Source organism: Urocampus carinirostris, chromosome 2 (assembly GCF_059441175.1).
Source record: "Urocampus carinirostris isolate Australia breed hairy pipefish chromosome 2, RoL_Ucar_1.0, whole genome shotgun sequence".
NCBI classification, from domain to species: Eukaryota; Metazoa; Chordata; class Actinopteri; order Syngnathiformes; family Syngnathidae; genus Urocampus; species Urocampus carinirostris.
The window spans coordinates 62,883,221-62,898,550 of NC_142350.1; the positions used below are offsets into that span (position 1 = coordinate 62,883,221).

The following is a 15,330-nucleotide window of genomic DNA, read 5'->3' on the forward strand; positions in this document are numbered from 1 at the left end:
AGCTTAAATAGACGGAAAGCCTATCTGTCAACGACCCGCAGCTGGCGCCACATGGGCGGGGCCAATTGGGCGCCATGGCAACCGTGACATCTTTGGCTCGAATGGAACAGATTTTTAAAAATATTTGATCAATCTTATGCTGATTTTAAAGGGGACACTGTGTAATATTTGACCACTAAATTTCGTTTTATACTGCAACCGAAAACGAGTACTACAAAGCACAGGGAAGAATACAAACTATGGAAACTCAAAAGTGACTAAACTGCATATATATTCCCTCTCGTAAAACATAAACTATACACTCCGCTCTTTCTCCACAGGTTAAATTTCTTCAGAGAAGTTCCAGATTTTCGAGTGCTAGCCTGCGGAGGGGACGGCACGGTGGGCTGGATCCTGGACTTTATCGGTACCGCACCCGTTCACCGCTCCCACTGATTTTATAGCCCGCCTTTTACACCGTGTTTGCACCTCTCTTCATAAAATACACAAGCCTAAACTGGCTTTTTATTTTTAGGAGACTAGAAGTAGAAACACAGCACGTAAACACTTTCATTACGTGAAGCGTACGTGTTCATGTATTTAAGAAAAACAAAGTGATGGAACAACATTCGTCATCATTGGAGAGAAAATATAGAAAGAAGGTCGAAAAATCGCCTGCTTGCCTTTATTTACACCCGACAACATCTTGACTTGTATTGCTAGGGTAAAAATGAAATTGCCTCCATTTTTCATCAATCAAAATAAGGTAATAGGAGGAGACGGCTGTTGGACAAAACGTGCCTCTGGAAATAGACCACCATGTTGTGCACGATAACTAGCGCCGAAGCGGTACTCAAAATTGATATTTTTTTTTCCTGGGTGCTTTTTCTCACTTTACTCTGATTGGTTGCTAAACGTATTTCTCTTTTTCTAGACAAGGCCAACTTTGACCGGAACCCGCCTGTGTGCGTTCTTCCGCTCGGCACTGGAAATGACCTGGCCAGATGTTTGCGTTGGGGAGGAGGTATTAAAGAAACATGCAAAGCTTATATCGGGGGTGTAAAAGTTGCAACCTGTGGGCCAATTGCTGCCCGGGGAATGATAGAAACATTTTTTCATGTCTTGGGAACCTCCTGCGTGGGTTCAAATCCAGCTCCAGACTTCCTGTGCGGAGTTTGTATGTTCTCCCCGTGCTTGCGATGGTTTCCTCCGGGCATTCCGGTTTCCTCCCACATTCCAAAAACATGCATTTCAGGTGAATTGGCCGGTCCAAATTGTCCCTAGGTGTGAATGAGCGGGTGAGTTGTCTGTCCCTGTGTGCCCTGCGGTTGGCTGGCAACCAGTTCAGGGTGTCCCCTGCCCACTGCCCGATGATTGCTGGGATGGGCTCCAGCACCCCCGCGACCTTACTGAGGATAAGCGGTGCAGCTAATGAGAGATGAAAGACTACCCATATGTCTTATACTTGTAAATTATTGGATAACATCCATTATCTGCTCCGCTTATCCTCAGTAGGGTCGCGGGGTTGCTGGACCCCATCCCAACTATCTTCGGGCAGTGGGCAGGGGACACCCTGAACTGGTTGCCAGCCAGTCGCAGGGCACACACGGACAGACAATTTGAACTGGTCGATTAACCTGACATGCATGTTTTTGGAATGTGGGAAGAAACCAGAGTGCCCGCAGGAAACCCACGCAAGCATGGGGAAAACATGCAAACTCCACACAGGAGGTTCGATCTCATGAGCTTAGAACTGTGTAATTGCTTATTTTGTTTGATGAAGCTGTTGAACATTGTGCTGCAAATAATAGAATATATCAAAGGGAGTTAAATCTTGCATATCATTTTGCTGATTTTTAATCAAGATTTTCTTGTTTTACGAGAAAAAAACCCTGAAAAAAGTAGTAAAATCGAAGTTTAAAAATGAATGTTTCACTGGCAGATAATTTGATGTATTATATGTGTTATTTTTGTAGAAAAGAAAATAAAACTAAAGGAAAACTTGAAAAAAACAGTAGTGTAAAATAAATAGTGTAAAATTCAAAATTAAATAAATATTATTAAGCCCAAATTACTTCCTGAGCCACGGTGACCACAAATAGTAAGAAAAACCTTGTATTGTCAATTTAGGCTTGTTCATTCACACCTTGGGACAATTTGGACTGGCAAAATAACCTGAAATTCATGTTTTGGGAATTTGGGAGGAAATATGGCAGATTTGAACCAATTTGGCAAAGAAGAGTGGGCCAAAATTCCTCCACAGCATTGTGAAAGACTCATGATCAATTATCGTAAACGTTTGATTCCTGCTATCACTGCCAAAGGTGGCCCAACTGGATATTAGGTTCAGGGGGCAATTACTTCTCTCATAGAGCCAGATCGATTTTTTTGTGCCCTAATAAACGGCGGTGCAGTGGTTAGCGCGTGTGCGGCACAGTTCTGAGGTCATGAGATCGAACCTCCTGTGTGGAGTTTGCATGTTCTCCCCGTGCTTGTGTGGGTTTCCTCCAGGCACTCCGGTTTCCTCCCACTTTCCAAAAACATGCTTGCCAGGTTAACTGGCTGCTCCAAATTGTCCCTAGGTGTGAATGAACGAGTGTCTCTGTGTGCAACCTGCATCTGGTTGGCAACCAGTTCAGGGTGTCCCCTTCCCACTGCACGAAGATAGCTGGGATGGGCTCCATCACCCCCGCGACCCTACTGAGGATAAGCGGTGCAGATAATGGATGGACGGGATTCTCCATTTCCTTAGGTTTTCTTCTGTGTGATATCAACATTTTTTTCGATGATCTGAAACCTTTTTGAGTGATAAACATGCAAAAGAAAACACAGACACTCGACTTTATATTAATTCTGACATTCGCTCCCTCCTTTCTAAAGGCTACGAGGGCGAAAGTCTTCTCAAGATTCTGCGTGATGTGGAAAACAGCAGCGAGGTGTTACTGGACCGCTGGAAGATCGACGTTACGCCCACCGACAAGGACGAGTGGGGAGACCCCGTTCCGTACAGCATCATAAACAACTACTTCTCTATCGGAGTGGTGAGTTTGTAGATCCCAAAGGATATTTGGGTTTCTTGTTGTGAAAGGAGGAAATCTCACACACTGCATAATTCACCATAACACAAATACTCTATGTACATAACGACTTTGATATCAGTCATTACGGATAAATGTCAGGGAGGAAATCTAGCCATTGACATTTGCAGAACGCAGCGTAATACGGATGTACGCGATAAGTAGCCACATAAAAAGTCTCAAGAAGCCATCGGCTAGTTATTGTCTGGACCAGAACGGAAACAGGACCCACTTGCGTGACGTTTTCCTCAAGTTTTATTGAAAGAGAGAGGAAGGGCTGTGCCCACGATCCAGTGTTCGCTGGGAGCTGGAAGCAAATCGCTCTCGTACTCGGGTTGTGATCCGCACACGGAATTGGATCTTCCGTAGCGAGCTATGGCGGTGTCAGGGATGGAAAACTGGTCGGTAGCCGGGACTGGGAGAGCAAAACGTGGTTGGGGTCGGAAACGAGTCTTAAGCCAGAATGGGAGAGTAGACGTAGTCGGGAACAAAAAGGGGTCGTAAGCCGAGACGGAAGAGCAGACGCGGTCAAGATCAAAACGGGTCGTAGTCGGAGACAGACGGGAGCAAAAACTGGACAGGTGGGAGTCCGGGTCGAAAAAGGCTTGCCTAGTATACACGGAGATTCGCAGACGGACTGACCACAGTGGATTGACAGTACTGGGTTCAGGGAGCCAATCAGAACCCGCGGCGGTTGGCACCAAATGAGCGGGCACAGGTGAATCACATCAGTAATCATGACAGTAATGTACTATTTTCAGGTCCCTTAGGGTCACAAACTTCCCAAAAGTCTTACCCATCGTTATAAAAATCAGTTAAAGTGGCTATATTAAATCTTAATGTTTTGAAACAACACAGAACCGTCTCCCCCTAAAAGTAAAGGGGTAGAAACAAACTGTAAAATGTATTTTGTGATAAATTAAATGTATTATAAGGATTACGGTAAAGTGCAGACAGTGCTGCATTCAAGTGAATCATGGAAAACTGTTTACCCTTCGACCCACGGACAGCTCCGGAACCAAAACCCGGCCCCATTTAATTTCATGTGAACTGATTCTCACTAATAACGGCCCAAGTTGGTCTAACTCCTAAAAGTACAGTTTGTGTTTTTTTTGTTGTTGTAGTTTTTTAATAGTTTCATAATTCACAGCATTTTATTCAAAGAAGGTTGTCCTAAAGATAGAGGCTGTGTTGGTACAGCTAGCATTAGTAACCGAAATGCTAATGCTAGGTACTGCCCTTTTTATGCTATTAGCAGTAGTGACTTGGGTACTAATAATAGCAGCTATGTTTGAAATGATACCCAATAGCATTAGCAACGGGCAGCACGGCGGCGCAGTGGTTAGCGCTTGTGCGGCACAGTTCATGTCATGGGAACCTGTCGTGGGTTCAAATCCAGCTCCAGACTTTCTGTGCGGAGTTTGTATGTTCTCCCCGTGCTTGCGTGGGTTTCCTCCGGGCACTCCGGTTTCCTCCCACATTCCAAAAACATGCATTTCAGGTGAATTGGCCGGTCCAAATTGCCCATAGGTGTGAATGAGCGAATGAGTCGTCTGTCCCCGTGTGCCCTGCGATTGGCTGGCAACCAGTTCAGGGTGTTCCCTGCCCACTGCCCGAAGATGGCTGGAATGGGCTCCAGCCCCCCCGCGACCCTAATGAGGATAAGCGGTACGGCTAATGAGATGAGATGAGCATTAGCAACTACTAGACCGCTATTAATTATGGCTATGTTAGCCGTTAGCAACCAGTATTGACATTAGCATTGATTGGCAACAGACGCTGTCTATGATAAAGTCTGCAGTCATTGCATTTTTAACAGTAGTAAGCACTTCTAGAAGAAATACTCTGTAATGCTACATCCATTGTAACCTAGTCATCCTTTTTCATCTCATCTCATCTCATCAGCTACACCGCTCATCCTCAGTAGGGTCGCGGGGGTGCTGGAGCCCATCCCAGCAATTATCGGGCAGTGGGCAGGGGACATCCTGAACTGGTTGCCAGCCAATCGCAGGGCACACACGGACAGACAACTCACTCGCTCATTCACGCCTAGGGACAATTTGGACCGGCCAATTCACCTGAAATGCATGTTTTTGGAATGTGGGAGGAAACCGGAGTGCCCGGAGGAAACCCACGCAAGCACGGGGAGAACATACAAACTCCGCACAGGAAGTCTGGAGCTGGATTTGAACACACGCAGGAGGTTCCCAAGACCTTAGAACTGTGACGCACACGCGTTAACCACTGCGCCGCCGTGCTGCCCGTCATCCTTTTTATTTTGTTTATTTTATATTACACTTTAATTACTTATATTTTATTTTTATTTTATTGTTTGTTAATGCAACCTTCATTGCAGCCTGGTCATCCTGGAAGGGGGATTACCTCCCTTCTCAAGATTTCTTTATTTTCTTCATGTTGAGGTTTTTGAGATTTCCTTACCGTCATGTAGGTTTTAGATCAGGGGATGGTGTCATGATAGTCTGTAGTCTGTGCAGCCATTTGAGATTCCTTGTGATTAAGGGCGTCACAAATAAACATGACTTGACTTGATTCTACTTACGACCATTTGACTTACGTGAAACGGTAGATAATTTTTTTTCGGGATGTCGAAAAATATCCGGACATTGCTGTATATTAGATTGTGTATTGTGTGCACCTTTTCAGAATATAGGACAGTACTCTAGTGCTTCTCTCCGCCGCGTAGGGCTGTGAGTGGTCACCCAGCATCCACCCCGAAGAAGAAATCCGGCTTCTACTTCCTAGTTCGTGTGCAAACATACTACGTGTACTGTATCTCTAGCGCGCTAAGAACTTTGACATTTTTATTGTTCAATATCTCGTGCATCCATTCAATATGGTTGGTGTAAAGTGTAAAGAAGAGGCAGGTTGTTTCTTTTGAAACAAAAGTGAAATAAGAAAGCTTGGTGCGGTTGAGAAAATGGTCAGAACGCTTTTTTTCGGCCACTTTTCACCACGGAGGAGCACCTCTTGAGGCGCAGCTTCCAAAAGTAAGTTAAACTCAACTTTATTTATCTTTATAGAGCATATTATTTATTTTTTAGTACAAAACAACACAGGTTATTTATACTAGCCTTAAACATACTTATACAAACCTTAAACATACAAAATATAGCACTGAAGTAACTTACGAACAAATTCAACCTTCGAATAATCGTCCGGAACCTCTCGAACCATCTTGTCATAAGTAAGGTGGCGTTTGTTCAACTAACAGCGTATGTTAGAGATATTTGGTTGGCAAAATAATATTTATTTTAATACATTTCCTTTTATAACATTCGATAAGTTGCATCTTGCACAAGATATCTTGTGCAAGGCAGGAGCAAGATGTCTTGTTTTAATATCTGGAGATCTCAGGCAGGATCATTTGTGCCCGTATATTGTAAATAATTTGTGCTTGTATAAGCTTTGACTCCAATAGTCATTATAAAATTGCGCAGCATCAGCTAGCAAGCGTGATGATGACAAATGAAGTTGTTTGAGGGGGGATTAGGAAGACTTTGAGCTCTCTATAGATTTGTGGATCACATATTTTCTGACACGTTTTACATAATTTTTTAGGGAGGCTCACGGTAAAGATTACCAAATGAAGTCAAGCTAATAATTACCACAGAGATTATGCTGATAGAAAGAAGATTGTTTCTGTAATGACACCGGCCAAATGAAAAGATCAGCACTTGCTAGTGCTAACCATCTAGCTTTGTTACTTTGTGGGAAGTAGGGCTACGGTTCAAGGACGTGCTTTCGATTACCATATTTTCCGCACTATAAGGCGCACCGGGTTATAGGGCGCACCCCCAAAAAACAGTTTTTGGTCCTATATTTTCCAAACATAAGGCGCACCGGATTATAAGGCGCTACAATGGGAATGTCGACAAAACAATCAGATAGTTCAGTCAAACTTATTACCCCCTTAACATTCCGAAAGCTTGCAAAGAAGCAAATACGTGTCTCAGACATGTACGGAAACAGTGTCTGTACGATGTCACCAATCACTCAAATGCATCGTTCCACATATCATTTCTTAATTTCCATTTTATTTTTTGCTGGCAACTGTGTGAACAGCAAATTAAGAATTTTATTGTGCAGCAAAACAGGGTTATTTACTGTGCGTATGACAATAAACACTTTGAATTGAATTTAGTTTAAAAATAGACTCATCACAGAAACATCAAGATCGTTCTAAAACAAGATACCAGGAAAATATAAAGCCGCATAGCTCACCTAAGTTCTCTTGCAGCCATCACGTTCAATAATGATACGTAACCATGGTCTTCTAACAACCGCGAGTGTAGTAAATCCAGGAGAGTAAAACATTTACAAATACAGAATAGTAAAAAATGTTTTCTCTATGCCGTAGTGCAACCCAACGTGTGATTCACGTTCATCTTTTTCGGCCAATTGCAGGCTTTGTTTCGCCCCTTTAGCTTATGCGAGCCTGTAAATGATAAAAAGGATCCGCCCCCTTTACCTCTGAATAACTTTAGCCAATAGTGACTGATTCAAATTATGATTGACACATTGGTTAGGAAATGAAACGCCGGTATATAAATCCCAGCAAACACCGCGGACTACTTCGCCTTCGGGGGAAAATCTAGTCGGCGGCTGCTTGCCTTAGTTGCAAGACTTTGCGACTTAATATTGATCCATATATAAGGCGCACTGTATTATAAGGCGCATGGTCAGCTTTTGAAAAAAAACAAGACTTTTAGGTGCGCCTTATAGTGCGGAAAATACGGTATATATTCTTTATTTACGGTGGCAGGCTGGTAACACAAACGTTTTGTACCCTTCCATTGGGGTCTTTTTGTAAGACCCTTTTTGGGACGTTTTGTGTCCAGGGTGAGCATATAATACAATAAAAAATGACATCCATTTGTCTTATAAACATTTTTTGTCAGAACCCGGACAAACGGAGGACCCAGACGCGTAACATTCTCACACAAGGTTTATTTTACGGGAATGGGGCAGTCATGCGTGGGAACACAAACACCAGGGATGCAGCGATCGCTAGGCAGAAGAAGTGAGACAGAGAAGTCAGAGGCAGACGGGATCGAGGCCGGACAGAACAGATGGGATCGATACAGGACACACGGGTGGATACCGGACGGGACAGACAGACGAACCTAATACTGGAGACTGGAGCAAGATACCGGGCAGGAGGAGACAGACGAGATCGTTATCAGATACTGTAGACTGGAGCAAGATACCGGACAGGAGGGTGTCCCCTCCCCACTGCCCAAAGATAGCTGGGATGGGCTCCAGCACGCCCGCGACCCTACTGAGGATAAGCGGAGATAATGGATGTTATCTAAACATTTTCAAGTATAAGATATATGAGTAGCATTTACTACAAAAAAAGATACCGGACAGGACGAGCCAGACGGGGTCGATACCGGAGCAAGATACCGGACATGACGAGACAAACAGGTTGGTTCCCTGATACTGGAGACTGGTGCAAGATACCGGACAGGGCAAGCAGACGGGGTCGATACCGGACACTGGAGCAAGATACCGGACTGGACAAGACAGGCGGGATCGATACCGGACACTGGATACACGAGCAGGAAACCGGACAGACTCAAAACACAAGTCTTGCAAGTGCAGAGGTTTGTTGACGGACTGACAAGGGGTGAATGAGAGCACTGAGTTTAAATAGGTGGGAAGCCAATCAGGCAACGAGCCGCAGCTGGCGCCAAGCGGGCGGGGTCAAGTGGGAGCAATGGGCAACCGTGACATTTTCTTAATGTACAAAATGTAAAGAATTAACAATCTAGCTCAGGGGTGGGCTAATCTTTTTAGTCTTCTCTACTCTCCTGGTTTTTGTCTTTTTTCCGTTATCGACACCGCCATCATTCGCCACATAAGTCCCACTTCCGCGTTTGAACAACCTACTCCCCGCGACCAGCGATCACCGGATGGTGTTTAATCCTTTCCCTTCTTCCCAATAAAACTTGCCAGAAACGTTACGCGAGTGGGTCCTGTCTCCGTTCTGGTCCTGACACTTTTAGCAATGACAGGTATCATATTCATCATATTCTCATATATCATTCTTTTTGCACTACTGGCAGTTCTTTATAGCTTGCCACTCCTTGCACATTTGCTCAGTGCACTATTGTACTTACAGCGTTATTGTCACAGTGTTAATGTTACTGTTTACCTGACTTGTTAACCTGACTGCCCATTTTGCACATCTGGTTAGCTACTCCTCTTGCACTATCAGCACTATGGTAAAACACGATACGTAGCCATAATACAATACAACTTTTACTTATATCTGTACATTCGAGGAAACTGTGCGGGTCAGATGTATCGACATTTCGTTCTGTATACACGTGTACTAGAATGACAATAAAGTAGATCTGAATCTGAATCTGAATGAGGAGAATAACACAAACGTTTACGTACCCTTTTTTTAAGTATTCTTTTTTGGACCCTTACAAATTATAAATGTAAATATAGAATATATTTCAAAATGACTTCCTCTGTTACACGGACAAAAATGACTTTTTTTAATGCATAGATGTAAAGAAATAACCATTTCCTCCCCAAATTCAACTTGACAAGCGATGATTTCAATCAGGGTAGAGGGACAGAGCTAATCCGCTAGCATAATGCAGTCAGTCGGCCTAATGAGCGCGCCACGTTCCTGACGGCGGCCATTAGTCTTCCCCACATGAAAGGCAGATGAAAGCGCTGGGCCCCGCTCCTAATTGGACTAAACTATGAGCTATGAGAGGACATTACGTACACATGTCCTGCTAATTCGCCTGCCACATTTTTACGCTCATCGCTCATTTTTTGAGGACGCTCTTGCAGGTGACTGTAAAGTGTCAGAAGGTTTCACGTCTTGGTGCATAAGTGAGTAGCTGTTAACAACACTTGATTCTTGCCTTTATGCTGCTGGACTTAACTATTCCGTGGCATGGACGGCAATTTATAAATCGATAGATAGATACTTTATTCATCCCCGTAGGGAAATTCACACTTCCAGCAGTATCCTTGGGTTGATTATTAACAGATTAACAGGATGGCCTCGGGGTGCTGTGTTTGTAGTTTAGCAACATCGGAGTGCATGACGTCACACGCTAGGCCAAGAGTTCGACGTCCCTGCAGCAGATATAAATCATTGTGCCCAGGGTTACACCACCTCATGTTCACGTAGATAGCGAGTCCACCTCCTCTCTGCTTCCCGCAGGTTTTTGTGTCCCTGTCTGCCCTAACAGCGCTGAAGTGGGTAGCTCCGGGTAGCTCCACGTTAGTGTCCTGGATGCTAGACGTGAGCCACGTTTCCTTAAAACGTAGCAACCCCTCCTATGCTTTGAGTTTGACAGTTCGTCTGTCTTATTTGGTAGAGAGTTCACATTTACCATGATTACAGACGCTAAAGAAGACTTATTACGCCGCTAGCCGCTTAGCCTTAGCTCTGGCTCTGCATCCACGATAGTGCCCCCTCATCACGCCGGCACGAGAATACTTCAGGTCAAGGAGTTGATTCCTCGAGTAAACACATTATTGTGCCTTAAAACCCATAACGATAGGATAGAAAGTAATCCAAAGTGTAGTTGTCAAGATAGAAGCACACACTTAAAACAATAAATCACAAAAAGTGCGAAATAACACGGAGCTGCTGAAAAGGCTGCCACTCGCGGCGGTGCCAATGATAAACCTCCATTTTCATTGTATGTAGGGAAGTCAGTGAATGACGGTACTGTAACACCGGGACAGTTTTGCTTGCTGCTTTGGGCCACAGCTCCTCCAGAAGCTCACACAAAGATTTGATACTCTCGGCCTTAAAATAACTGCACAAAATTTGAAACTTTGTCACTCTTTGCAGCCATTTCCTTCCTTAAACTCATGGTCACAGCCTCAGTAAGCTCATTCGTGATGTGCGTGCAAGTACGTGTATTTTTTAGATGCGCTTGAATGAACTCTCCCTTTTTCTGGGGTTTAGGCAGTGTCTGAAATAATGTATCTTTTATGTCGGGCCTACAACTTACACAACGTCTCTGCCCGAGTGGCCGACAACTTTTTCAAGAAAAAAAAAATCTTTCGTTTTTATTTCTAATTTTTAATTATTTTTTTTTTCATATCAAACCTTTGCTTTATTCCGATTTCGAAATCTTCGTTCGGTTTGGAAATTTTGGTTGCTTGGCAATTTGCATATTCTGCAGCCAACGAAAAGCCTGCATTTAATAACTTTGTACTTCCGGACTTTCCCCGAGCTCTATAAGGCTGTTTATTTGCATATGATTTTCCAAAGTAGACCCACAGAGATCACAAGAAAATGGATTAGTGGTTAGGAATCAAGCCAAAACCTCAGCCCTAGATGATTCACAAGAAGATAACAAAATTTATGACGCTACAAAAGGTAAATGTACATTAAAAGCAACGTGGAAGGAGGAGTGGCTTGTAGCAGACGACGCAACGCAAACCTTGCATGAATGAAGATGAGTAAATACAGGTACATACTGATGGCAGATGGAAACAGCGATGTCATATACATGCAATGAATGTTGTAAGTAGATTTATAATCAACTTAATTTTAAAGTGTTGTGTTATATATTTTGATTTTCAAACCTTAATACTTTGCAACAATGGTTTTTTTTTGTGATGAGTCGTCTTATTGTGTTTCAAGTTGTGAAAAATGGGGCAGGCAACTTTATGGCAACTCTGAAAAGTTGCCTGCCCTGGTGTCAGGTAACTTTTTGACATGAGTATCAGACACTGGTTTTGGGTTGGCGTTTGGACTCTACAACAAGCAGGCCTTTTCTTACTTTCACCATTTTCATGCTACGCTGACAAATAGAAGTACAATGAAAACCTGCGTGGACGAGCATGGCGTAAGATAAAAGCAGTTTGGCCCAGTGGAAAACAAAGCATGAGGGCTCTTTGAACTCAGTTGGGTATTGTTAACTCATACTTATGTCAGGACCGAAACGGAGACGGGACCCACTTGCGTTACGTTTCTCTCAGTTTTATAGGAAGAAAGGAGAGGGTTGCACCCACGATCTGGTGATCACTGGGCGCGGGAAGCAGGTCGCTCTGAACCTGGAAGTGGGACTTCCGTGGCAAGCTATGGCGGTGTCTTTTTACTGGCACTGAAGAAATTTTCACCTAATACTAACTGTTTTTTCGGATGCATACTTAACCTTCTCCTTCCCTCGACAACAACCACCACAACAATGACGTCATCTCGAAGCAACGAGATCTCGTTTGCCGTTCGTCGAAAACCCGAACCGCGAGACCAAAACAACAATGGCGGATCTGCCTGATGAAAAGTTTGGAGTGTGTTTAAAAAAAATGTGATCAGGTAATAATGACAATTTTGTGTCAAAAAGGTTGCGTCCCCTAGGACGCACGTTGATTTGAGACTATGCGTCCCCAGCAAAAATGATGCGTCCAGGACGCAGGGACGCGGGCAAACAAGAACACTGCATTCCCTTGGACAGATTATTTTACAACAATGTTCTTCATTTCACCTAACTGGAAGAACTGTAAAAGTTCTTCCCCGCAAAGTCCATCATCACCCACCTGAGTATGGGCTGGTGCTTGACCTCCTTAAGTCGCAGCAAAGCTTTTGGTGTTTCTTGTAAACGCTTCGGCCCAAAAGGGGGAGACAACTAACTAGCAAACCCTCCCGGCTCGCTGCTCTTGTCCTGTTTGTAAAACCATCAAGTTCCCTCAGATACGTCCATCATCTCACCTCTCCGTCTGCTGCGTCTGCAGGGAATCAGCCAAAACACGTCTTTTGGTCTTTTTGAGGAGACATCAAGAAGAGCCATTGATTTTTTTTCATTTTTTTTTTGGTCTTCCTCTTTTGGCTTCTGCTAAGTTTGTGCACTAGCAGGGGGTCCTCCTTGTGTTTCAATAGTGCCACTCAAAATGGGGGTGGATCAAAAACACATTGTTGGATAGGAGTATGGAGAGGAGGTGATGGAGGAATGGAGCAAGCGTCCCCCCTGAAAAAGTTTGCGGCAACTGGCTTTTCCTGCTCCTCGAAATTGTTATCGAGCCAGACAACTTTGCTGAGTTCAGCCTCTTTTTGTTCAAAGGCCTTTGCCAGCATTTTGTGGCCCACACTTAGAAGTGTGAATTAAAGGAAATGTCAGCGTCCTCACTTGATTACTCTAAGCTTCGTCGCTCCAAAATCCACTCTATCTTCCATTTTTTTTAACTATATACACCTTACGCCAGAGCGCACTTTGAATAGGAGATGCGATGTATTCACTTTATCATATTTGTGTTACATACCTGTCAACCTCTACGGTTTTGCCGTACAAAGTACGTTTATTATGCAATTTAAAAGACGTGTACGACGTACGAGGAAATCTGTACGGAAAAACGCAAATTTGTCAATTATGGGTACATCGACTATCACCAAACGGCAAATCAATCGAGTCAAACGAGTTCGCCGCGGTAGCCTCTGTCTCGGTATCGTTTTTTTCGTTGCAAACGAAGCGAACGGTTTGATGTAGTGAAAGGAAGTCCATCTCTTTTTAGAGAACCGGCTTTTTCGGCTCAACTCATTAAAGAGAGGCTCACTTGCTTTGATGCATTATATTACGAATGATTATGTTGTATAAAGAAGTCAAGAAAAAAAGGAAGTATAAAATGAGAAAATGAAAAAAGACAGGTTTGTGGTAATTCCTTTAATCAGTATATTACCAACAATAATTGAATGCAGAAAATGACTTCATAATTTGAATAAGAAAATGTATTATTCTACTTAATTATATTTGCATGTATTTTTTCCTTCTACAGGGAACGTCCAAGCGACTTCATTTTGGAACTTTTTTTATAATAAACCTCATTCATGTCGAGCAACTCAGGATCTCACAACAAAATGTTAATTAACAATACAGATGATATAACAAAACATATGTACAATATAACATGTTAAATTACAAAACTAAAAATGCGTTTGAAAAAAAAAATGGTGTAAGATTATTTTGTATTTTGTAAGGGAAAATATGACAGTTTGTAAGGGCATGGAGCCGTGAAGGTTGACAGGTATGGTGTTACTGCACTGCAAACGTATCATATTAAAAAATATATATTTATATATAGCGTTTTTTCTAAATGCAATAACAAACGTTTTTGGACCTGATCTGTCAAGAACCGGAACAGGAGCCGGACCCAAATGCGTGACATTTCTCACACAAGCCTTTTATTTTACGGGAAATGGGGAGTCATGCACGTTAGGCAGCAGTCTGGCGTGGAAAGACAGGAAGCCAGAGGCCGACGAGATCGATACCAGTTGCACGAGCAGATATCGGACAGATGGGGTCGATACCGGACAGGAAGGGACAGACTTGATTGATATCAAAACAGGATATCGAAATTAAACAGGACAAACTAGACTGGAACGAATACTGGAGATAATAATAAACAGGACAAAAATAGACGGGAACGATAACGTACAATCCAGACAGAGTCAAAACCCATGTATTGCAGGGCAGAGGTTCGTTGACAGACTGACCAAGGGTGAGTGAGAGCACTGAGCTTAAATAGTAGGAAAGCCAATCCGTCAACAAGCCGCAGCTGGTGCCACACGGGCGGGGCCAATTGGGCGCCATGGCTACCGTGACACTGATCTTTTTTTTTTGGTTCCTGGTTATCATGAAGTTTTATCTGCATTTCTAAACTAGCTACTTATGTTGTTACTATGTTGTTACAATTTTACTATTATGTTATTATCAGAATGCAATGATTAGAAGCTCAGATCAGATCAGTCCAAAGTAGTACATAAAATCATTGTATTTTTCATTTTTTACTAGAAAAACAATGTAGAATATATTCAACAAAGAGATAATAATAATAAAAGAAATAAAAAATATGACAAAATAAGGAAAAATTACACTTCATATTTCTTAATACTAACTACCTGCAGTGTATTTATCAAATATTAACATTTCATATTCACTAAATGTTTGTATAATTTGTATAGTTCTTTTTATTAATTTCACTATTTTGAACGTTTTTTTTCCCTATTGAAATGGTGTAAAATGGCAGATATATTTGCAATGTTTAAGTAGTAATTCCTTTTTTTAATTGAAAATACATGTGTAAATGTCTTTTTTACTTATTATTATTAATTATTTCATTTTCTCGTTTTATTAAAAACAAAACAATTCATAAAATGTTTGACCATTTGCCATGTAAGACAATTAAGCAATACATGTTCTTAATGATAATACAGTCATAATGCTTATTTTATTTTGTAATTTTCTCATTTTAGTACAAACTAAATGGT

The 15,330-nt window shown here is 42.5% G+C and overlaps 1 protein-coding gene across 4 annotated transcripts in view; it reads left to right on the forward strand.

Moving 5' to 3' along the window:
• The window catches only part of dgkb (diacylglycerol kinase, beta), a 157,354-nt gene that overhangs the window by 61,106 nt on the left and 80,918 nt on the right, over nucleotides 1-15,330 (forward strand). For all 4 annotated transcript variants that reach the window (XM_088327479.1, XM_088327480.1, XM_088327481.1 and 1 more), the window contains 3 exons: nucleotides 321-406; nucleotides 914-1,003; nucleotides 2,860-3,020. In XM_088327479.1, coding sequence (XP_088183605.1) covers nucleotides 321-406; nucleotides 914-1,003; nucleotides 2,860-3,020 — 337 coding nt within the window. The remainder of the gene's footprint in view (nucleotides 1-320; nucleotides 407-913; nucleotides 1,004-2,859; nucleotides 3,021-15,330) is intronic.